Below are 26,249 nucleotides of genomic sequence, written 5' to 3' on the forward strand. Positions count from 1 at the left end.
TGCAAGAACTACAATATACATATAGCATGTTATCCATAATTATCCAACAATCATTTGAACATGTTATATTTCCTAGCTCATAGAAACAGCGGGGATAGAAAAATCCGTTAGGCATGATTCCTGCCCTCAGGGAGCTTTGGACAGACAGATGTGAAGCCAGAATACCATGGTAGGTTGTAATCACTGCCGTGACGGAGGTAGCACAGGAAAATAACAGCGGAGGGAAAGCTATGTCTAGGGAGAGGAAGGAACTCTAGAAGGAAGAGGACATTTCAACCAATTTTGAAGAATCCATTCACCAAGTGGCTGTGAGGTGGAAAGGTACTACAGAGACAAGGAATGACATGTGCAGAGGCAAACAGAGGTCAAAAAACATGATAAAATCTGGCGACTACTTTGCTCTGTCTGAACACAATCTTCTTGTGAGGGAGTAGCACAGAATTGAGGCTGGAAAGGTAGGTAAGGTGGCCTTCACATAACAGCTGAGGGATTTGCCCTTCATCTTGGAAGAAAAGGAATGAGATCAAATGACTTTGGAAGTAACACGTCATTGGGAGTGCATGAGTAACAGTAAACAAATCACGTTCATAGAGGACTACATTTGTATATCCACAGGCAAAACATTTTCCTTGTTGTGGAAATAAATACAGAGCTATTTGATACATGGACAAAAGAATGGTTCCACTTGGAATGAGGAGTTTTGAGTTCAACTAATTATAAAAGTAAACAAATTCCTTAGCTTTTGGGTGATTCCATTAAAATCTTTATTATTATAATTATTAGATAAATTAGCTTCATCAAATTCATATGACACCCTTACAGAAAACACATTAAAATGTGAATGATAGTTTTCTGAGCATATCTAATGTAGGAAGGAAAAAAAAAACTTTTTTTTTCCAGTAGTTATGGCCTTCACATCACTCTGAATTTTTTTTTTTTTTTTTTTTTGGTGAGATAGAGTCTCCCTCTGTCGCCAGGCTGGAGATCAGAATCTCAGCTCACTGCAACCTCCGCCTCCTGGGTTCAAGTAATTCTTCTGCCTCAGCCTCCCAAGTAGCTGGGACTACAGGCAGGCGCCATCACACCCAGCTAATTTTTGTATTTTTAGTAGAGATGGGGTTTCACCATGTTGGCCAGGATGGTCTTGATCTCCCACCTCAGCTTCCCAAAGTGCTGGGATTATAGACATGAGCCACAGTGCCCGGCCAGTAATTTGTTTTTTAAAGCATAAAACAGTAATGTTATTTTAATATTCCTATAAGCCACTTCATCGTTTTAATACCTTATATATTCACTAAGTAAAATTGCCATGATGCAAACATAATAAATGCTGCTACTAGAATAGATTTGTTTGCAGTAATAGGCCTTTACAATAACAGGATGTTTCATTTGACTGTGAACCTATTTTTTTCCAAAGAAATTTTATTAAAAGTATTGTACTTTTCAATAAAACGACCATTTGTTAGCTGGAATTTATGAAGACAATTCTGTTACTGAAAATTTGAAACATAATTTATTGTTCATTTAACATGAGTGCAAAAACTTTTGAGTGGTGAAATACTGTTGTTTAAAATAATGCTGAAAACTATGATATATAGGTAACTGTTGCTTTCAGAGTGAGAAAGCAAATGTGATTGTGATCAGAATATCTGTTTTTAAAAATATAGTACACTTTGGAATAAAAAAGATTAAAAGGCACATGATTAAAAAAAGTGCAACACATAACTATTCTTGGAAATAAGGAATGTTCTTGAAGGACTAATACCAAATATCCTCATTAAATACATTTTCTTTAATACAGGGTCATCTGCTTTTTTTTGATGGGATGAAACTTGTTACTATATAATTTAAAATATGTTTAAGTAGAATTGTATTAATTCTTTTAATGTATTGCATTTTTTTCTGTTTTTAAATGTACACATCAGTAAAACTACAAAACTTTACGTTTTTATTATTTTTCCTTCTAGATTTATTCCTGACGACATTGAATGCCACCACTAGTACCTTCCAGTTTGAGATATGGGAAAATTTGGTAAGAAATCTTTTCCTTGAAGCATTTTAAACTGATGGCTTTCAGTAAAAGCACACAATTTTAGAAAATAAAATGAAAATAATCACTTGGTTGATTTCAACAATAAACAGAAAACTTTAAGAGCCTTTGGTTGCATTGCTGCATTCAAACTACTGAATATTGCTGAAGGAAGTGATTCATTCAGCATCAGTTACTCTGCAGGTTTTTAGGCATGACTGCCAATTAAACCAATCTGGCTGCCCTAATGTGCATGTGAACAGGACCCCTGCTATGCTGTCAGCTGTTGAGAGAGTTACTGTCATTTAATTTGTCAGCATGATGGTTTATGAAAAAAACTATTTTAAAAAGACTAATTTTTCCCCTTTGCCTTTAGGCTTATATAAAGAAATAAGACAACAAACACCAAACTTACTGCCAGGTTGACTAGGATTAAGAAATCTTTCCCAATAGGGTTTTTTTTTTTTTTAAATCGTTAAGTAGAAGATTCCCAAACCGATGTCATGATTTTGTTTTACTTTTAGCTTGATGTGAGTTATATGATGGAATAATAAATGAAGAATAAACCACCTGAAATCTTAAAGTTAAATTTCAAGCTACATAGTAGAAGACAGGATCTGAGTCCAGACAAAACTGGCCATCACAGTGACATTCGTGAAGTATTGGCCAAGTATCGAACCCCACTTTCCACACACAGAAATTGGGCATAAGAGCCTCTACTTCACAGGATCTTTATGAAGATCAAATGAAACAGTTTGTGTAACATGCCTGACACGCAGTAGGCATTTATCAAATTTTAATTTTACGTCTGTTGATTTCCCATCTGCAACTCCTGATTGTACTGATTGTATTTTATTCAATCCAAATTAAACCCACAACCTTTTATAAATTTTATTAAAATGCTGATAAAAATAAACAGATTTTTGAAATGTAAAGCACAAACTTATGGAAGGAGACTCAGACTCATTATCAGCCATCCCTCATAATATGGTAAGTGATGCTGGTCATGACTCAGATCTCTTCATGGAAGGAAACTACGATCGGGGGTTGCTTTGTTTAGACGAAATCAGAGCTTCTGACTACTTCTAAGCTCAGCAATTTGATTCTTTTTTTTTTTTTTTAATGGGGCAAGGGGAAGTAAGACATCTAAATCAAAAAAGACTTATTTAGTGTACTACTTTTTTAAAAAATGTAGTTATATTTGTTTTTCTGGTAATAGAAATATGGTTGCTATATTTTTATGACTGCCATACATTAAGTCCCCACTGCTAGGGGAAGTTTGTTTGCAGGTGGCCTTTCGTTGCTACCACAAGTGAATCTTGTAGTATTAGAATATGAGAGGTGTATTTGATTAACTTGTATCTGAGGGTCGGGGGAAGCCTCATTATAAATAAGTAGAATATCTATAGAACATAATGAAACACGCTTAAGTATCTGAGGTTCTTTCAGTCTAGGCTGATTTAAACTTAATGGAGTGAAGCAACTCAATAGGAGAAGATTCTTGATGAATAAAATAGATTTTGACTGGGTCTTTTGTTACTGTTTTCTTTAAAGAAAAGCAATAAATTCACTGTTAGAAAATGGGGACTAAAGGTTTTTCTTCTTATAAAGTGGCTGGATCAGTAAGTAACTTTTAAAGAAAAAAGCATTTTTAAACTCTTGTTAAAGATGGTAAGGCAGATTTTCTTCGAGAGTGCTCCTACAGTGGGGTTTTGCGGTAGGGGGAAGAGACTGGACTTACCTCCAGATACAAGGAAAATCAGGATGTTATAACCAATGAGCAGGATGGGGGTCAGTGGAAGGGAAATTACTTGGGCAGGGTAGTGGTTGGGATAAGTTAAGCAGAGTTCTCGGAGGAGCCTAACCAAAGTTTGGTCAAGGAGATAATCTTTCTCAGTTTCCACAGTAACAATAGTTAATCTTTAGTAAATTCAGAATTAACTAGGATAGGTAAAGTTTGGTTTTCATAAAATGAATGATCATTTTCAATTAGAGATTGGACAGAGACTTTGCAGTCACATACTAATTTGCCAAAAAAACCTCAAAACCTATAAAACCACATTAGCCAGGAGAAGAATGAAAACTCAACAAATCTTTTTACGTATCAGTTGCATGTACAGCCTCATGGTAGTGATCTGGCAGATACAGAAGTGAATAGGACTTGTAGGCTAGGAGCTGGGATGTGAGTATGAATGACCCTGGCTGGTATGATGAGACATACATTATGCTACAGGAATTCAAAGAGCAGTTGCTTCTATCTGGTTCCAGAATTATCAGTGAATGCCTCAAGAAAGACGTGGTATTTAGGCCAGGAGTGGTGGCTCACACCTGTAATCCCATCACTTTGGGAGGCTGAGGCAGCCAGATCACCTGAGGTCAGGAGTTCAAGACCAGCCTTGCCAACATGGTGAAACCCCGTCTCTACTAAAAATACAAAATTAGCCTGGTATAGTGGTGCACGCTTGTAGTTCCAGCTATTCGGAGGCTGAGGCAGGAGAATCACTTGATCCCAGGAGGTGGAGGTTGCAGTGAGCCGAGATTGCACCACTGCACTCCAGCCTGGGCAACAAGAGCAAAACTCTGTCTCGAAAGGAAAAAAAAAAAAGATGTAGTATTCAACATGGCTAGTATGAATTAAAGGATTTTAGTGATTTGGAAGTGAGAAAGAAAGAGGAAAAGGCAGGCAAGGAATTGCACAGGAGACAAAGGACGCATCCAGATGGTATAAAGTGGCTGGTTTAGGCCAGAACATGAAAGAGATATTGAAATGTAAGACTAGAAAAATTGGTTTATACAAGATCAGCAAGAGCTTTGATTTCTAAACTAAGTAATTGGATCTCTTAAAAATCTACTGAGAAGCTATTGTTTTAGGACTGAGGGTGAGATGAATTGCAATTAAATTGGCCACTGTATATCAGATAGGTTAGCATGCAACATCTGGAGGTAGGGAGATTAAAGTTTATGATAAATTTAGGAGGAATTTATAACCTGGGAAAGAGACGAATGATTAAAGAAGGAAATGTTGGGAATAGACAAGAAGGGTTAGATCTGAGAATACAGGATGACCATTAACACAGTGCTTACTTGTGTTTTCTTCTGGTGAGCAATAAGAGAAATAGAGGCCAGGCACAGTAGCTCACACCTGTAATCCCAGTACTTTGGGAGGCTGAGGCAGGCAGATCATTGGAGGTTGGGAGTTTAAGACCAGGCTGGCCAGCTGGTGAAATCCCATCTCTACTAAAAATACAAAAATTAGCTAGGTGTGATGGCACATGCCTGTAGTCCCAGCTACTTGGGAGGCTGAGGCAGATGAATCGCTTGAACCCGGGAGGCAGAGGTTGCAGTGAGATCATGCCACTGCACCCCAGCCTGGGAAACAGAGCAAGACTCCATCTCAAAAAATAAAAAATAAAAAAAAGAGAGACATAGAAAAGATAAAAGAAGTAACTAATTTGGGGCAGGAAGAAAATTATTTTAGATTAGAGATATGTCTCTCAACTAATCAGGAGGCTGAGGCAGGAGGATTGCTTGAGCCCAAGAGTTTGAGGCTGCAGTGAGCTATGATTGCACCACTGCACTCCAGCCTGAGCGACAGAGCAAGACCTCATCTCTATATTAAAAATTTTTTTAAAAAAGCAAAAAACAGAGACATGTCAAGGAAGTGGTTAGAAATGTAGGAACAGAACTCAAGGAAGAAAGTAGATAAGTGTCGTGGAGGAAGAGTTAAGAATGGCAAAACCAGAGACCATCCTGGCTAACACGGTGAAACCCCGTCTCTACTAAAAATATAAAAAATTAGCTGGATGTGGTGGCAGGCGCCTGTAGTCCCAGCTACTGGGGGGCTGAGGCAGGAGAATGGCGTGAACGCAGGAGGCAGAGCTTGCAGTGAGCCGATATCGCACCACTGCACTCCGGCCTGGGTGAAAGAGCGAGACTCCATCTCAAAAAAAAAAAAAAAAGAATGACAAAACCAGATCCTTGGACACCCTTTATGTCAGAATTTTTCAGCCTTGTCACATCACCATTTTGAGCCAGATAATTCTTTCTGTGAAGAACTGTCTTGTTCACTGTCAATTGTTTAGCAGTGTCCCTGACCTCTTCTCACTAGTTCATAGTAACCACCTCCCAGTTGTGACAATCAAAAATGTCTGCAGACATTGCCAGATGTTCTCAGGGGACTAAAATTGCCTCCGTTGAGAACCACTGCTTTACATAAATAAAGATAGGGGCATGCAGTCGTCATTACGTACTGCTTCATGGTCAGTTTTTACCTTTATAAATATGGCAGTTTTAACATTAAATATTAAACATGAAAGCCAGAGCATTGGTAGTCATCCATGAAAGGCTACTTGCTACCACATGACACTTTTGGTTGGAATTCAAGTAGAAAATGGCAGAAAGTCTCCTTGTCAACAGGTGTGGGTTAGCTGCTTCAGTGGTTTTGGTAGTTGTGGTAGCAGTAGTAACAGCATTATTACTAGTGTTCCTACTACTATTACTAACATTAAATGCATGCTGTGTGCTAGGCACTATACTGAGCATTTTGTATGTATTATCTCCTTAATCCTCACAAAATCCTTATAAAAATACATTTTTTAATAAGTCAAGGAATGCTTAGAGAAGGACTAACTTATTCCTGCCTCATGGCTAGCAAACAGTGGAGCTGAGAGTTGAACTAGGAAATCTGTTTCTAAACCTTCTACCCTTAAGTCATTGAAATTAGTACACAACAATTCCAGAAACCAACTCAGAAAAGAAAAGGTAAAGAGATGGCTGCAACAGAGCCCCTAGTGAGTTCGTTGAATTTTGGATTGCAGGGAAACAGTGCAGATCGGTAAGAACATCACAGTAAAAAATGCTGCAGTCAAAGGATACAAAATTGCAGCTAACTAGGAATAATGTCTGGTGTTCCATAGCACTGCAGTTGACAGGATGACTATGGTTAACAATAATATATAGTTTCAAATAACTGGAATTAACACAAGATTTTTTCAGTGCCACTTCGCCAGCTAGAGACCTCCACCACTGGTGGGGCCTCTGCTCAAGTTTCACTTACAACCACTGGGCTGGCTCTGCCCTCTCGACCCAGCAGGCTGTGTTTGGCTCATGCTACCAGTTCTAATCTCACACCCACTGTGGGCAAGCCAGGCACTGCATGATGAGGGGTGTATAAGCAAGCAAGTGCAGGGCAGCTGCTCCAGGCGCCAACTCCATGCAAGACTGAGGCTCAACCAGGCATACTACAAGCAGCTTCTGACTTAGGCGCCAGAGTTTGGACAACGGGAGCACAGTGGCACCTAAAAACTTGGAGATACCAGCAAATGCAGGGCCCTAAAGGGGGTGTTACAGTGGACAACCAGAGATTGAGCAAGGTGGAGAAGAGTTTTATTTAGCAACAGCATAGCTCTCAGTGGACAGGGGACCTGAAGTGGGCAGCCCCTACCCAAAGGCAGGGAATCCCCACGTGTGGCTGAGTCTGGGGGTTTTATGGGCTCAAAATGGGGGAGTGCATGTGGATTGGTCCATGGCGGCCTGGGAAAAGCACCATTTTATTGTCTAAGAGGCATCGAGGAAGTTCTCACTCTGGTCGGGGACTTTACCCAGAACTGGCTACTTGGTTTCAGGCTTTAGTTTTTCTTTGGTTTCAAGGTCGGGTTTCAACCGGGACCCATCCCTATCTGCCTAGGAATTTGTCTGCCTCCTGCTGCTATTAGAAGGAGGATATTGAGGCCAGGCGCAGTAGCTAACACCTGTAATCCCAGCACTTTGGGAGGCCAAGGCGGGCGGATCACAAGGTCAGGAGATTAAGACCATGCTGGCTAACACGGTGAAACCCCGTCCCTACTAAAAACACAAAAAAATTAGCCGGGAGTGGTGGCAGGTGTGTGTAGTCCCAGCTACTCGGGAGGCTGAAGCAGGAGAATGGCATGAACCCGGGAAGTGGAGCTTGCAGTGAGCCAAGATCGCACCACTGCACTCCAGCCTGGGCCACACAGCAAGACTCCATCTCAAAAAAAAAAGGAGGATATTGAATATTTTGAATAGGAAGGAATGATAAATGTTTGAGATGATGGATATGCTAAAAACCCTGATCCAATCACTATACATTACAAGTATCAAAACATCACTGTGTGCCCCATGAGTATGTATAATTATTATTTATCATTTTTAAAAAACAATACAGTGTAAAAAAAGGTAGTATTGTTTGTTTCATAGCAAAATTACTCTCATACTAAAGAACATAAATATACAAATAGGTGGAGATTCCAATCCAAAAGTAAAAAAGAGAGTTAGACCATGGAGTAAATGAGTACCAAATGGCAGCCTGTGAAAAAAGTACTTGCAGATCATAAGCACAGGACTGCCATTATGACAGTACCATATAGGTGCCTGATACATTGCATTTTGCAGAATACTGTTATCTTTCATTCCATTTGACCTCTCCAGAACCCTGCAAGTAGACAGTACATTTAATCCCTTCTAACAACTGAAGAACTGAAGCCTAGAACAGTGAGTGGCTGTCCCAAAGTGACATAACTTTTCAGTGAAAAAGGGCTGGAACCCACCTCACCTTGCTCCAATTCTAGTGTTCTTTGCACCAGACTGTTCTCCCAGAATATGTTCAAAATGAAAAACAGTATTGATCATGTTTCTCCTCCTTCATTAATAGCTACCGAGCAGCTTCATCTTTGAAAATGAGTGTAGTTATGCTGCACTTTAAAATGTATTATCTATTGAGATAAAATATATTGATGATGCAGTTTATTAAATCATTTCATTACATATTAAATATGTAAGTAATCTGAATGGAAATGAAGTTATATATGTTTATACTGCTAAGCAAAGTAAAAAACAAGTGATGGTAATAATGGAAAAGTTGTCTAATGAAGTGTTGTCTTTTCCCCCAACTCTGTCACATGTATAATGTGTTCTGCTTACTCTCACTACGGCCAGAATATATTTTCCTCCAGCAGTTGGAAGTGGGCATTGCTCTTCTATTGATGCTCAGTGTGAAAGTGGCATTTTAGAAGACATGGAAGGATGTTACTTCAATATTTCTTGATGGAGATAAATCATGAGGTTATATCTATATATTTCTAGACATATTTACCAAAATTCATAGACCTTCAGTGGGGTAATTTGTTCACTTCAGTTAGTATATTGAGTTGATATTCAGCTTTATCTCATAGAAGGCTGATATATTTTAAGAGAGATTTTTCCATTCATTTATGAAACATTCTATCCACTCTACACAATGCTGGATGCTGTGATCTTTATTTTTTTTATTTATTTTTTTTGTGTGTGAGATGGAGTCTTGCTCTGTCACCCAGGCTGGAGTACAGTGACTCAGTCTTGGCTCACTTGCTCACTCCACCTCCCAGGTTCACGTGATTCTCCTGCCTCAACCTCCCTAGTAGCTGGGATTACAGGTGTGCACCATACCCAGCTAATTTTTTTTGTATTTTTAGTAGAGACGGGGTTTCATCATGTTGGCCAGGCTGGTCTCGATCTCCTAACCTCAAGTGATCTGCCTGCCTCGGCCTCCCAAAGTGCTGGGATTGCAGGTGTGAGCCACCATGCCCAGCCAAGCTGTGATCTTTTTTTTTTTTTTGAGACAGAGTCTCGCTCTGTCACCCAGGCTGGAGTGCAGTGGTGTGATCTCGGCTTACTGCAAGCTCCGCCTTCTGGGTTCACACCATTCTTCTGCCTCAGCCTCCTGAGTATCTGGGACTACAGACACCCGCCAACATGCCCGGCTAATTTTTTGTATTTTTAATAGAGATGGGAATTCACCGTGTTAGCCAGGATGGTCTTGATCTCCTGACCTCGTGATCCGCCCGCCTCGGCCTCCCAAAGTGCTGGGATTACAGGCGTGAGCCACCGCGCTGGGCCAATGCTGTGATCTTTCTAAAATGCAAAAGCACTTGACACTTCAGCTAGGGATTTGGCAACTTTGACACATCTCTAGTGCAATTTCAGGTTCTAGGTAAGACTGGAGGGAAAGCCTAAGGCTTAATACCCTTACTAAATAAGATGTCTATAGGAAATCATTGAAAAATACATCAGATGCTTTAATAATGGGAGGGGAAACATGTTTCTGTACAGGGACAATGGAGTGTTAAAGTGGTTGGAACATTGCTTGTCACATGAAAAATCTTATTTCCTTACTCATGGTCCTCAAGCATTTGGGTTTTGTGCTTTTGTTATAGCAGTGCATTTCTCTATAAAGATCAGCAGTGATTTCTTAAGAAACCGACTTGCAGATTGTGATGTTATGAAATACAAATTTGGCATTAGTCCCCATTTCCTAACATAGAACTTCTGAAAGACCTAGAATCTCCAAAGGGATGTCTTTTTGTATGCTAATGAGTTGACTGGTGGATGACAACCCCAAAATAACTTCAGAATGTGACTGGTCACCAGAATGACCAAGACATGATTAGAGGATTGGGACTTTTAGCCCTTCCCACAACCTCCAGGAATGGGGGAGAGTCTGAAGGTTAAAGTAATCACCAATGGCCAGCAGTTTAACCAATCATGCCTACCTAATGAAGCCATCATAAAAACCTAAAAGAACTAGGTTCTGAGAGCTTCCTGATAGCTGAACAGGTGGAAGTTCCTGGAAGGTGGAGTGCCCAGAGAGGGCATGGAAGCTCTGTGACCCTTCCGTACCTCACCCTACTCATCTCTTCATCTGTATCCTTTGTAATATCCTCTATAATAACTCAGTAAACATGTTTCCCAGAGTTCTGCAAGCCATTCCAGCTGTGAATCCAAAGAGGGGATGGTGTGAGTCCCAACTTGAAGCTGGTCAGGCAGAAATACTGGAGGTCCAAACTTCAGACTGGTGTCTAGGGTAATTTGAGGGACTGAGCCCTCAACCTGTGGAATTAGAGGACAGCCAGGTGGTATCCACTGCAGAAATGATTGCTTGTTTATGGTGGGGAGAAATCCCCCACATTTAGTCACAGAAGTCTTATGTCTGTTGATTCTTGTGTGAGAGCATAAGGGAGAAAACCAGTGCTCATTTTTTCACTCACACAGATCTACAGTATCCTTAAAGGAGCAAAGAAGGAAAAACTCATTTTAAAGTATACAGATATCCTGTATACAGTGTGTAGGAATCAGAGTCAGTATCTCAAACAGAAAATAGAGAGGTCAGTAATAAGAAGAACTCTGTACAAACCTGAGAGCTCAGAATTTCAAATTCATTGTTTTGAGTTCTTTTTCTTGTGTAATAATCTAAAATTATAGAAGGGAAAGGCAATAATTTAAAGAAAGGCGTATTATTCTTGGTAATCAGATGTGTGCTGTTTTTGTTTGGAAAGAGTGAGTGAAACAAAGGATCGCTAATAAGCTCTCCTTCTCTGTTTAGCTTAGGCACCTCTGCTCAGTCAGCACGTGGCTGCTGTTGTAATCCTTTGCTTCCCTTCTCATTGATACGTAAACTTGAGTTGATGGATTGGCCCTTTAAGGATCAATGAAATTCTCCTCTGATTTCAATATCTTTTCTTAATTGTTCCCAACAGAATCTTCTTCCCTTAAAATCTGCAAAATATGTCTTTGTACTCATACTAATTATGTGTTACCGTCAGAAATCCTATTTTTCTGACTTATATTCTATCTCCCAACTGGACTGTAAGCTCTTTGAGGGTAGGAACTAGTTTTATAATTCTTTATATTTCCGAAGCCTTCCACAGTACTTGAAATTACTACTCTCTGAAATTATGATGATGATTTGATAAAAGATACCAGAATCGACAGCAAGGAAAGCATACCAGATTCATATTTTCTTCTTCAACTCACAGGAGTTTCCTTTGCTTCAAAATAAAAGTAAAACAGGAGATTGGAATAATTTTTGTGCAATACAACAAAATACGAAGTTATTTATTTCCCCAGTTCAGTTAGAATGCTTTGTTTTATACTTAACAAATGAGTGGATTAAGATGGTCTAATTCAAAGTTTTCTTCATTTAACAGGATGGAAACTTCTCTGTCAGTACTATATTGGAAAAACCTCAAAATATGATGATGGTTGGACAGTCAGCATTTGCAGACTTTGGTAAGATTTAGTAAAAAAAAAAAAAAAAAAAAAGGCTTTTGCCTTTCCAATTCTCTCCCTCTTTCTGATCTATTTATATTAATTCCCCATAGCAGGAAATAACTCCAGGGTCTTCAGAGCTATTATAGCTTCAAAAGATGCCTATTCCATAATAGTATTGTACATGACATGTCAATTCCTTAATGAAATAAGGAGAAATTTATGATGTGTTTAAAAAATAGTTTAATACTGTTTGCAGAAGTAATATGCAAAACAAGAAAATCTACTGAGACTTTTTCTAGAGAATAGCAGGTGTTAATTACCGTAAATTCTTCACGTATATCCAACATACGGAACAAATAGAAGTGAAGGAGTTAATCTGAGCTCTTAAAACCAATACTAAAAGCCATTTTTATTTACAACTTAATTTTAAAGCAGAGTGATGTCTATTATGAATTACCCAAAAGAGGACATATGAATTTCTGTTTTCCATAAGATTCTACACAATCAAGTTCACATTGGTCAGGAACTTCCAAAGCATATGTGGCTCTTTTTATCATTTGTCAGAGTAATTGTATTAGATGGGAAAGTGGTCTGCCCCACCTAAAAACTGTTCAGTGCTTGTTCCGCTGATCCTTCATTATGCCAATAAACCACCGTAGGCTTTCCTCAAAATGTAGATGAGACATCACCATGTTCAGATACCTCAGCTTCCTCATATATAAAATGGGAATGACAGTAATATCCACCTCTAAAGGCTATTATGAATAGCACAATGTAAATAAAGCACAGTGACAGGCTTATAGCAAGAGCACAAGAAGTTAGAGTTTGAGCGGGGTACAATGGCTCTCGCCTGTAGCCCGAGCTACTTGTTAGGACTGTTTGAGCTCAGGAGTTCAAGTCCATCCAGGGCAACATAGTGGAACCTCATCTGAAATTGTAGTTTGAGTCTATTCTTTGGACTTACCTGTTTTTTGTTCTTGTTGCCTCTGCTGCTCTGAATGCAGCTAAATCAAGTCACTGTTCAGTGTCATATGGATGTATCCTGACACAGCTAAACCAGGAGGTTTGATAATGTCATATCATGGAAATTTTAACATGAATCTCTATGTTGTCCTGTATTTTAGTTATATTGAATATTATGTTAATTTTAAGTAAATTTCTGTTGCCGTTACAGTTTTTAATGCCAATAGTCAAGTGATAGAACACATGACGTTATTTTTTGGAATTTGCTGGCTAATTTGATTAGCTAGATTAATAACAGCTCTATCTGCAAGTCTCTCATTAGGAAAAAAGTGTATATGTACTATATAATTCTCAGGGAGTGCAGAGATCTCTCTGACCCCCTTAACCCCTGGTTAAAAACTCCAAATTAAAGTTATATCTTTTATGATCGTGTGTTTTATATCATAAAATGCCTTACTTTTAACAAAATTATTAGTAGCTTTACTTAGAGGATTTTTTACAATTTTGCTAAACATAAACATTTGCATGTTAGTGTTTTTAAGATGTGCAGATTATAAGACACAGTCAAGTTAAGAAACATAACTATTGCTCCCTGTTTTTAATAGCTTTGGGTAGTTTATCAGTAAACTTTTTTAATAGTACACTTTTAATAAATATCACACATTGGCTTTTTAAAAGTTCATGTATTTTTAGTTGAATATTGGCAAAAATGACTGCTGGGTCCAAAAATATGAATATTAACATATAAAAAATATGCATTTTTCCTGTGAAAAGTGTACATTTGAATATGTTTGTGAATTGCATCCAGCCCTCCATCTTCCTTTCCACCTACTTCCTTTGAACCAAAACAAGGGAAGTGACTGACAGCCAGGAAGTCAGCATGATTCCAGAAATTTACCGTTCAGTTGATAAAGAATGCACATGCTTAAATAAATGCTGTGACAAGAAGTCTGTACCAAAGAGAAGTGTTTAAATGGCTCCCAGCTCACTTGTCTAAAAAAAAAGAGAAGACTAGAAAGAAACAGAGCCAAAGAGTAATAATGGTTTTGTTAAAGTAGGAAAATAGATTATCTTATTCCCTATTTTCCAAATTTTGTTATGTGGCTAGAATAATATGTTAATTTAATAGCAAAAAAGTAAATTATAGAGAAGTAGTAGTCAACAATGGCAAGAAATAAACCAAAGTATATACTTACTGCCCAGTAAAAAAAGTGTTATTTTTATCATAGAACTTTTGAGTTCATGTAAAATTGATACTATTTTCTGAGTGGCATGAACGACTCATTTAGAAAAGATCGTGTATGGCTGGGTGTGGTGGTTTGTACCTGTAGTCTCAGCTTCTCGGGGCTGAGGCAGGAGAATTGCTTGAGCACAGGAGGTCAAGGCTGCAGTGAGTTGTTGCCAAGCCACTGCACTCTAGCCTAGGCAACACAAGTGAGACCTCATCTCTAAAAAAATTTTTTTTAAAGAATGAAAGAAGAGGTTGTGTAGTTTCACAGGGTCTTTAACACCAAATAAAATGCAAAAGTTAGACCTCTGAAAAAAATTAAACTTCTATTATTCTTTAAATATTGTGCTGAATACTATGTAAGAAAACTGATTTTAAAGTTAACGTCCTTTAGGAATTTTACAGGCCTGGTGCAATGGTTCACACCTGTGATCCCAACACTTTGGGAGGCTGAGGCGGGAGGATCACTTGAGCTCAGGAGTTTGAAACCAGCCTGGGCAACATGATGAAACCCCATCTCTACCAAAAATACAAAAAAATTAGCTGGACATGGTGGCACAAGCCTGTGGTCCTGGCTACTCAGGAGACTGATGTGGGAGGATCACTTGAGCCTGGGAGGCAGAGGTTGCAGTGAACAGTGATCGTGCCACTGCACTCCAACCTGGGTGGACAGAGTGAGACTCCCTCTCACAAAATAAATAAATAAATAAAAAAGAAAGAAAGAAATTTATAGTCCAGTTGGGAAGACAGAATATGAATATGTTAAAAAAAAAAATACAAGAGTAAAGCAACAAGTAACTGCCACAATATAAGAGAAACCAAACTGCATTTAATTGTTGATTATGAAATTAATGCCATGGATAAAGTGCTAATAAGTCTTGTGGAAACATAGATTATCCTAAGCTGAGAAAGGGTACAAAAGCCTCATGGAAGTGGAAGTGGTGAGATTTTGTACTGGACTTTGGCTAAAAATATGTGGAGATATAAAAATGGTTTGGTTAGTGACTAGTGAATAAACCACTTTGGGTTGAATCGACAGTTTCTGTAAAAATATAGAAGAATAATAAATGGCCTGGGAACCCATTGGATTACCAAATGAATAACAGATGAACAAATGTTGAGTTTATTCTGTAGAAGTGATGGGAAATAGTAGAACAATTTTGAACATCTATTTGTTAATACCTTTTTTATTAACTTCAGAAAGTAAAGTTGAACAAAATCTTCTGGTCTGGTGAGATATGCATAATGTAATGCTTCTTGAGCAAGCAGTAGGAATTCAGAGGAAAGTTATTAGAACCTCTGAGGTGCCTGAGATTTTGATGTTAAAAAAGAGGCAGATTTAAACAGTTTTAAAATGTAGTATTTTCTAAAGGTGGAAACCACTCAGGAGACAGGTCAGGGCATGAGGTGGTGAGAGCCGGAGCTGAACTACATCAGTATGTGGAGGGAATCAGTAAATTTGCTGGTTTGACACTAGAGAGAGTAAAAAGTAAAAAATTGACTCTGAATTACCTAAAGAAGGGCGGTACTATTCACAAAGATAGGTAAATCAGGAGAGGGAGCTGGATTGGGTATTGAGACGCTTTAAAGTTATCACATTAATCGTGCTGTAAAGACAACAAAGCCATCACATTTAGCAGACCTAAGATGAGGGAAAAAGCCAAGGCAGGTGTGAGAGCCCTTTAAGAGAGAAGAGGTCAAGACTGAGACGAGCCCTCCAAACAAAAAGGTGTAAAATGGAGATCGACAGAGGGCTAAGGAGGGAGAAAAATGGGTGCTAAAAGGTGGTCAGATGCCATTGGCAGATACTAAAATATAATGCAAAAGAAGACCAAGAAAAGACCCTTAGATTTTCATTTTAGCAGGGTATTAGTGGCCCAAAAGTTATCATTTGCAGAATTCTTAGAGCAGTCCCTGAGTCATAGAAATTACCCAATAAATACTTGCTGCTACTGGTTAAGTGTCAGATGAGGTTCTAGGCCCTGGTCTCATATTTGGAACATCTGCAACCCATAAATGTCTCTCATAGCTAAGAAATAATCAAGGAAGGTGTATCTTCTAGAAGACATGTTTTCTGTCTTGCCCTACTATATCATCCTTTTAAACTGTATTTTAATCTTGAGTCTCTTTCTACGTAGGCTCTGAATATCAAATTCTAGAATTCCTATAAATAAGGTGTTATCTCTTATTAAATTATATAGGACAAAAAGTCAATAGAAATTAGAGAAAATGGGTATCAATTTTGTATGTAATACTAGGTGTAGTGGAAATCAATAAAAGCTATAAAACTGAAGGGAAAACAGAAACCTTATACAGAATGTCAGCATTTTTTATAGATTGAATTATTATAAATGTCATATAAATTTATTTATAAATTACACAGATCTCATGCTAACTGCTGTGTATCACATCTTCAGAAGGAGATCACACTTTCTTCTTCAAGTAAAGGGAGAATACTGGGCATAATGAATTGGGCCTTGGAATTTTCAGTCAGATCTAAATAATCCTATAAAAAATAAAGGAACTAATGAAAATGGAAAACTGTCATTCGTGAAAGTTATAAACATACTAGAAAATCTTGAACAACTTAAAGATAGTGTCATTGATGGTTAACCCCAAATATGATTCAATTGAGTACACCCAGTACCTAGCACAGTAATCAATGACATTTAGTAAAGTAAAGGAGAAAGGCAGGGACACCCCACATTAAAGTTGTTTTTTGAAGCCTTATAATACTTGGTAAAGATTCAGATGTTGATTCTAAATTAACCATCGTGGAGCTGATTTCAAAGCATTTATAGCAATTATGCTCCCTTTGTTTTATGGCTAGGTGTATTCAGTAACCATCTGACAAATTAAAATTGTTTCTTGTTCATGTTTGATCTGGAAAGTAAATCAGATGAGCCGAGTATGGAAATGTAAATTTAATATTTAGTCTGAATGCTAATTGGTAATTGAATGTTCATATTCTCTCTCACAAAAGAATTTTAAAAATCAAATGCCTTCAAATAGACAGGTGATGATTATATTATAAAAGAAGCTAGAAAGCAGAAACTTCTGGGTGCTATGCTTTCTGTACTTGGTCTTATTATGTAAATCATTTAAGATTGGCTTTTGGTCCACAGTCTTACATTAATGGCACACTTGTTTGTTTGTTTTGTATCTTATAATTGAAAATTGGCTGCTCTTTTGTTAAGTAGCCCCTTTTTCATTAAAAAGGGACATTGAACACTAGTCAAAAATCAATAAAACAGAAAAATGTTTGAAGTTGCAGATATTCTCTCTTAAATGTACTACTGTACCATATCACTGTCATTGCCAGTCAGAAATTATCAAGTAAATACAGAGTACATTAATATGTATAATATGGGCAAATTAGATCTAAGTGCTGCATTATAATACTTTGATATTCTTCAAATTGTATGGTACATTCATAGGATTCAATCAAATAGTTCAATCTGTTTATTCTTTAAAATTGTGGAGCAATTCGTTTTTCTTCCATTTAGTTTCCTTTCTGTTTTATAATGAAATATTTCTATTGTGTACAAGGCGTTGGTTAATGAATTCAAAAAATAGTTTTAGAGTTCCTACTATTTGTACTGGCTGTGTATTATATGCTTGGCATATAGCCAAGCCTCAAGCATACAAAAACCCTGTTCTCATGAAGTTTAAATTCTATTGAGGGAAGAAAGACAAAAACAATTAAATTAATAAGGAATTATTAGAAAGTGGTAAGAGCTCTGAGGGAATTAAACAAAGGGCTATAATAGGAAATGAGAAGGGCTATTTTAAGTAGCTCGTTGGAGGTTATATCTGATCTGAGACTTGAGTGAAATTGTAGAAGGTTTTTGGGGAAAATGTTCCATGCAGACGGAACACATAAGTGAAGATTCTAAGGCAAAAATAAGCTTGATGTTTAAGGAACAAAAAGAAGGCTAGCACTGGGCCAGGTCTTGTAGTGCTTTGTGGACAAAGGTAACAAGGAGTTTGGATTTTATTTTAAATGTAACTGGAAACTTCAAGGAGACTAGTTAAGAGGGAAAAGCTATGGTGACTTGGACCAGGGAAACCACCAGGAAATGGATAGAAGAAGTCTTATTTAGGACATATTGGAGACAAAGTTGACAGGAAATGCTGATGGATTAGATGTTGAGGGGAAGAGAAAAAGAAGATTGATTTCTAGATTTTTGGTTTGAACAACTCAGCGCCATTTGATGAGGTAGGAAAGGAGTAGGAAGAGGAACTCTGGAGTTCTGTTAATTGATAGTTCTGTTTGGGACATGTTAAGTTTGAGATGTCTATTAGAAGACAAAATGAAATACAAATGGGAGATACAAGCTCTGGAGAGACACAGAGTTGGATATTAGCATGTCCTTGTTTAACTGCCATTTAGAAGACAGATAATGGATAAATGAAGGAGCACATGTCCAAAGCATCCTGCCTTTGTTTCTAACATTATAAATGCACCTGTGCTGCAGTCACATTGCCTCCTTGGTGTTCTGCAAATTGGCCCTCCTGAGGCCTTTGCCCTTGCTTATGCCTCTGCATGATATTCCTCATGACTCACCCTCATACCACCTTCTGGTTTTGCCACATCACCCTCTCCTGGAGGCCTTCCCTGACCACTCTATTTAAAACTGTAAACCCTACCCCCAGCACTTCTGCCCTGCTTTCCTGCTTTATTTTTCTCCATTGCAGACTATTGCTGACATGGTATTCATTCTACTCATGTGCCCTCACCAGAACTCCATTGGTGTATTTTGTCCACCATTATATCTCTCAAGCCTATAGCAGTGCCAGTCACATTATAAATACTAATGAATAATATTAAATGAATTATTACATGAAAAATACTCTATTCAATTGGATATTAACTATTCAGTATTAACACTGAAATTTTTAAAATATTATAAATGGTTTTTAAGAATTAAGCTGAAGTTTAGGAAATCTTAAGACCTTCAACTATAATCCTAAACCAGAACTTCTGAGATTCATTCATATGATAAAGACTAACATATCATTACTTTTGCTTATTTTGATTAAAGTTAAGTGATTAAAAATTGTTCTGAATCTAAAATGCACAAGTGCTGATTTCAGTAGGAGACATCCTGGATCCTTATAAAGTGTTAATTCTTAGTGTTCTTATTTACATTTTCTAATTCATGAATTCTGACCAGTAGATAACAACATACATTATCTACAGTATTTACTGTTATTTAGCATTTAAATAGACAACTGTATTTGCACAGCTTCTTAATATCCTTTTGTTTTTGTATAGTGCCAATTCTGTTTCCATGTATTCGAAGTCATCATAATCAGTTTAAACAGTTCTCCCTCTGACCTGCGGGACCTTTGTCTCCCGCAGCCTGCTCCACTCCTATCCCATCAAAAAAGGACAATGCTATTAGAAATTTTTGGTAAAACAAATATTTTATGTGTACTCATTGCCACAAAGCACCCGAAGTGGTGAGGTGTTCTTAGAGTACTCTTCTAATATTTGCAGTACTCTTTCAAACAAATAATAAACCCAGTTCATTAGTATTTCCTTTTCATTCCATGTCTGTGATGATTGCAGTGCAATAGTTACCACAGCAAAAGTGATTAGTTCCTGAGTTTCTACCTTGTAGCAAAGACTTCCCTGAGGCATCTATCTTGGTGAGTCATGGATGCCAGATGTGATTCTGATAAATATTTTGAATGCTTTTTTATTGGAAATCATAATTTATATAAAAATTATAAAATGGCTGTTTCATAGTCTTGACTTTATACATATTCAACATCTAAAGCAGACTAGGCTATATTGGTTTCTTTTAAAGTATACAAATATGAGGGAAAAACTAGGACTCTCTATCCCTGGAGCCATTTTGTACAGGTTTGCATATAATAAATTCTTGCCTTTCTAGGTAAGAGTGTTTTTTTCCTAAATATACCTCTGACATACTGTATTCTCAAGACTGTCCTGTGCATTTAATTTTTTTTTTTTTTTTTTTTTTTGAGACGGAGTCTTGCTCTGTTACCTAGGCTGGAGTGCGGTGGCATGATCTCAGCTCACTGAAAGCTCCGCCTCCCGGGCTCACACCATTCTCCTGCCTCAGCCTCCCAGGTCGCTGGGACTACAGGTGCCCGCCACCACACCCGGCTAATTGTTTTGTATTTTTAGTAGAGACGGGGTTTCACCATGTTAGCCAGGTTGGTCTCGATCTCCTGACCTCACGATCCGCCCGCCTTGGCCTCCCAAAGTGCTGGAATTACAGGCGTGAGCCACTGCGCCCAGCCGCATTTAATTTTTTTGATGATGAATGGTATTATGAATGTATACTCAGCCTTTTCAATATGAAATTTAACATACTTAAAAATGCTGTGGGATAATGTTGTATTTTACATTATTATATTGCTATTTTGTAATTTAATAGATGGTATGTTTAATACTTTCTAATATAACCCACAAATTAATTGGAATATTTGTCGCTCTAAGCCTACCCTAGTTAATATAATTGATCTATGATAAATGGAGCACCCCATGAAACTGTTCTGTTAACTATGCATAGCTCTTTGTTTTTTTTTTATTGCAACAGTACTATGAAAGTGATTATTGCAGATAACTTGGCTATTGTTAGACCTTACAGATACATATACCCAGGAAGGACCAAACGATGGTGAGATTTATTTCTCTATGGTGCATTACACCTGAGAGGAATTCCCTGCCATGAGTCAGAGTGGCATAGAAGCTCATTATGAAGAGCCTAATGTCACTCCTGGGCAGAAAATATCCTGCCCTATTTTTAAACACATCTGACTTCCATTTCAACCCCATATTTTCCCCTCTGTAACTCCACATTTTCACTCTGTGTAAATGCCCCATTCGTTGATAAGTCATAGTTGTGCTTCTTGAATGTAGGCATGTACACAGCTTTTCTGTGCTTAACCTTAACCCATTGAAGAGCTGAATAATGAATTGATGGGTTGAATGAATGGTGGATGATGGATGGATAGTGACTGAATGGATGAAAGTGCCCTTTACTACTTATCACTTATTCACAGCAATCCTTTCCCTCCGACTCTCTCACAAAGCAATCCTGTTTTCCTGTTCTGTTCCCCAGTAGCAAGACAGTTCCCTTTTAGTCCTTGTTAACACACAGACAGGTGGACATTCTCTGTATTTAACTTGCTGCCTATCATCACATCACCCCCTGTAACTAATATATGTTGAATTTAATCAAGAGAAAGCTTTCAAGTTTTTGTTAATCAGTGACATTGAAAGGATTTACAAGTTTTGTATATTGCAAATGTCTCTTTGCTTCTTTTTCATAATGCTCAAAAATAGTTATTTTTGGCAGAAACTTTTATAGGAAGCATTTTACATTTATCTCAAGTAATCTTTCCAAACCTTTCTGAGGTGAACAATATTATTTAGCCACATTATAGAATGTGGTAATAGGGGTTCAGAGAAGTTAAGAAACTTAACCGAGGGCACATAGCTAGGGAGGGAGTGGCAGAGCTGGGACATGATCTTTGGCTCTGTCTCGGAAGCTGTATCCTTAAACACTATACACTCCTTCTTCATCTGCATTGGTTTAGATTTTAAAATATGTTATCATGTTCAATAATGGTCACCAACAGTGACCTACTAGTATATGCTGTTTGCTTTTAGAACCATGTGTTTTGATAGTGAATCTTCTCCATCTGCTCCCTGTGTTTTTCACATATTATTTTTAGAATTTTTATACTCTTTGACCACTCTCCCAAGTCATCCATCTCAAAAATATGATTATGTATATCTATAATTCTAGAATATATAATGTTTATGGATTCCAGAAAAAAAACAAACCCAAGCAATAGTGATTTTGATATAAAATGTATTAAAAATTGATTCCTGTTGGAATAAAACAAGCTTTCAGAATATAAATTTTTGGTAGGTTTTTGTAAATTTTTAGTTGACATGTAATAATTATACATATTTGTGGGATACAATGTGATGTTTCAGTGCATGTATACATTGTGTAATGATCAAATCAGAGTAATTAGCAAATCTGTCACCTCAAACATCATTTCTTTGTGGTGAGAACATTAAAAAAATCTCTTTTAGCTATTATGAAATACACAATAAATCACAGTTACCTATAGTCACCCTACTGTGCAATAGAACACCAGAAAGTATTCTGCCAGTCTTAACTGTAGCTTTGTGCCCTTTGACCAAGCTCTCTCCATATCCTCTCCCCAGCCTCTGATAATCACTATTCTCTCTACTTCTATGAGATCTACTTTTTTTATATTCCAGATGTGAGTGAATTCATATGGTATTTATTTTCTGTGTCTGGCTTATTTCACTTGACATAATGACCTCCAGGTTAATCCATGTTGTCGTAAATGACAGGACTACATTCCTTTTCGTGTCTGAACAATATATCATTGTATATAGATACCACATTTTTTTTATCCATTCATACATTTGATGGACTCAGGTTGTTTCCTTATCTTAGCTATTGTGAATAGTGCTATAATAAACATAGGGATGTAGATATCTCTTGAAATACTGATTTCATTTCCTTTAGCTATATACCCAGTAGTAGGACTGCTGAATCATACGATAGTTCTATTTGTAATTTTTTTTTAGGAAACTCCGTACTGTTTTACATAATGGCTGTACTAATTTACATTCCCACCAACAATATGTCAGAGTTCCCTATTCTCCACTTCACCAACACTTGCCATCGTTTTTCATAATAGCCATTCAACTAGAGTGAGGTGATATCTCATTGTGATTTTGATTTGCATTTTCTGATGATTCATGATGTTGAGCATTTTTTCATGTACTTATTGGCCATTTCTGTGTTGTCTTTTGAGAAATGTCCATTCAGGTCTTTTGCCCATTTTTAATCAATTTTTTTTGGTATTGAATACTTTGGGTTCCTTATGAATTCTTATATTAACACCGTCAGATGTATAGATTGCAAATATCTTTTTCCATTTTTTAGGTTGTCTCATCACTCTTACTTGTTTCCTTTGCTGTGCAGAAGCTTTTTAGTTTGCTGTAATCTCATTTGCCTACTTTTGCTTTTGTTGCCTGTGCTTTTGAGGTCTTATCTAAAAAAATCCATGCTGAGACCAATGTCATGAAGTATTTCCCCATGTATTTTTTTAGTAGTTTCAGAATTCTGAGTCTTACCTTTAAGGCTTTAATCTATTTTTAATTGATTTTTTTAATATGTTGAGAAATGGGGGTTGACTTTCATTCTTCTGCATGTAGAAATCCAATTTTCCCAACACCATTTATTGAAGAAACTGTCCTTTCCCCACTGTGTGTTCTTGGTACCTTTGTCAAAGATCAGTTGGCTATAGATGCCATATAGATGCACGGATTTATATCTGTATTCATATTCTGTTCTACTGGTCTATGTTTCTGTTTTTATGCCAGTATCATGCTGTATTGATTACCATAGCTTTGTAGTATGTTTTAAAGTGAGATATTATGGTGCCCCCAGCTTTGTTCTTTTTGCTTAAGATTGCTTTGGCTATTCAAAGTCTGTTGTGGTTCCACACAAACTTTAGGATTTTTTTCCCTACTATTGTCAAGAATGTCATTGGTATTTTGATAGGGATTGCAGTGAATCTGTAGATTGCTTTGGGTAGTGTGGTCATTTTAACCATATTCCTTTGGTTATATTTATGAATTCTTATGATTCATGAACACGGTATCTTTTCATTATTTGTATCTGATTCAATTTCTTTCAGCAATTTTCTAGTTTTGTTATAAAGATCTTTCACCTCCTTAGGTTTAATCTCAGTATCTTATTTTTTTGTAACTATTGTAAGTGGGATTTTTTTCTTGATTTCGTTTTCAGATAGTTTATTATTATGTATAGAAATGCTACTGATTTTTGCATGTTGATTTGTATCCTGCACCTTTACTGAATTCATTTATTAATTCTAAAAGGTTTTTTTTTTGGTGGAGTCTAGGGTTATATAAGATCATGTCATCTGCAAACAAGAACAGTTTGACTGCCTCCTTTCCAATTTGAATGTCTTTTAATATCTGTCTTTCACAATTGCTCTGGCTAAGATTTCCAATTTTTTTTTTAATAGAAGTGGTGAAACTGGGCATCCTTGTCTTCTTCCATATCTTAGGGGAAAAGCTTTCTTTCAACTTTTTCCTTTTAATATGATGTAAGCTGTAGGTTTGTCATATATGGTTTTCATTGTGTTGAGGTACCTACCTGCTATACCTAATTTGTTGAGAGGTTTTTATCACAACGGGATACTGAATTCTGTCAAATGCTTTTTCTTCATCTATTATTGTCAGTCTCATTTATGGATTTGTGTATATTGAACCATTTTTCTGCCTCTGGGATGAGTCCCACTTGATTGTGGTGATTCTTTTTTTTAATATTTCTTTTTATTATACTTTAAGTTCTAGGGTACGTGTGCACAATGTGCAGGTTTGTTACATATGTATACATGTGCCATCTTGGTGTGCTGCACCCATTAACTCGTCATTTACATTAGGTATATCTACTAATGCTATCCCTCACCCGTCACCCTACCCCACAACAGGCCCCAGTGTGCAATATTCCGCTTCCTGCATCCAAGTGTTCTCATTGCTCAATTCCCACCTATGAGTGAGAACATGCGGTGTTTGGTTTTTTGTCCTTGGTGATAGTTTGCTGAGAATGATGGTTTCCAGCTTTATCCATGTCCCTACAAAGGACATGAACTCATCATTTTTTATGGCTGCATAGTATTCCATGGTGTATATGTGCCACATTTTCTTAATCCAGTCTATCACTGATGGACATCTGGGTTGGTTCCAACTCTTTGCTATTGTGAACAGTGCCACAATAAACATACATGTGCATGTGTCTTTATAATAGCATGATTTATAATCTTTGGGTATATACTCAGTAATGGGATGGCTGGGTCAAATGGTATTTCTAGTTCTAGATCCCTGAGGAATCACCACACTCTGTTCCACAATGGTTGAACTAGTTTACAGTCCCACCAACAGTATAAAAGTGTTCCTGTTTCTCCACATCCTCTCCAGCACCTGGTGTTTCCTGACTTTTAAATGATGGCCATTCTAACTGGTGTGAGATGGTATCTCATTGTGGTCTTGATTTGCATTTCTCTGATGGCCAGTGATGATGAACATTTTTTCATGTGTCTGTTGGCTGCATAAATGTCTTCTTTTCAGAAGTGTCTGTTTCTGTCCTTCACCCACTTTTTAATGGGGTTGTTTGTTTTTTTCTTGTAAATTTGTTTGAGTTCATTGTAGATTCTGGATATTAGCCCTTTGTCAGATGAGTAGATTGCAAAAATTTTCTCCCATTCTGTAGGTTGCCTGTTCACTCTGATGGTAGTTTCTTTTGCTGTGCAGAAGCTCTTTAGTTTAATTAGATCCCATTCAATTTTGGCTTTTGTTGCCGTTGCTTTTGGTATTTGCGACATGAAGTCCTTGTCCTGAATGGTATTGCCTAGGTTTTCTTCTAGGGTTTTTATGGTTTTAGGTCTAACATGTAAGTCTTCAGTCCATCTTGAATTAATTTTTGTATAAGGTGTAAGGAAGGGATCCAGTTTCAGCTTCTACATATGGCTAGCCAGTTTTCCCAGCATCATTTGTTAAATAGGGAATCCTTTCCCCATTTCTTTTTTGTCAGGTTTATCAAATATCAGATAGCTGTAGATGTGTGGTATTATTTCTGAGGGGTCTGTTCTGTTCCATTGGTCTATATCTCTGTTTTGGTACCACTACATGCTGTTTTGGTTACTGTAGCCTTGTAGTATAGTTTGAAGTCAGGTAGCGTGATGCCTCCACCTTTCTTCTTTTGGCTTAGGATTGACTTGGCAGTGCGGGCTCTTTTTTGTTTCCATATGAGCTTTAAAGTAGTTTTTTACAGTTCTGTGAAGAATGTCATTGGTAGTTTGATGGAGATGGCACTGAATCTATCAATTACCTTGGGCAGTATGGCCATTTTCACGATATTGATTCTT

The 26,249-nt window shown here is 37.3% G+C and overlaps 1 protein-coding gene across 1 annotated transcript in view; it reads left to right on the top strand.

Annotated features, from left to right (window-relative positions):
- Positions 1-26,249, top strand: part of ITFG1 (integrin alpha FG-GAP repeat containing 1) — a 308,702-nt gene that overhangs the window by 95,931 nt on the left and 186,522 nt on the right. Inside the window, exons 7-8 of the mRNA XM_032157265.2 lie at positions 1,968-2,032; positions 12,010-12,091. Coding sequence (XP_032013156.1) covers positions 1,968-2,032; positions 12,010-12,091 — 147 coding nt within the window. The remainder of the gene's footprint in view (positions 1-1,967; positions 2,033-12,009; positions 12,092-26,249) is intronic.

The sequence above is a fragment of the Hylobates moloch genome, unplaced genomic scaffold, assembly GCF_009828535.3.
Source record: "Hylobates moloch isolate HMO894 unplaced genomic scaffold, HMol_V3 SCAFFOLD_6, whole genome shotgun sequence".
Lineage (NCBI taxonomy): Eukaryota > Metazoa > Chordata > Mammalia > Primates > Hylobatidae > Hylobates > Hylobates moloch.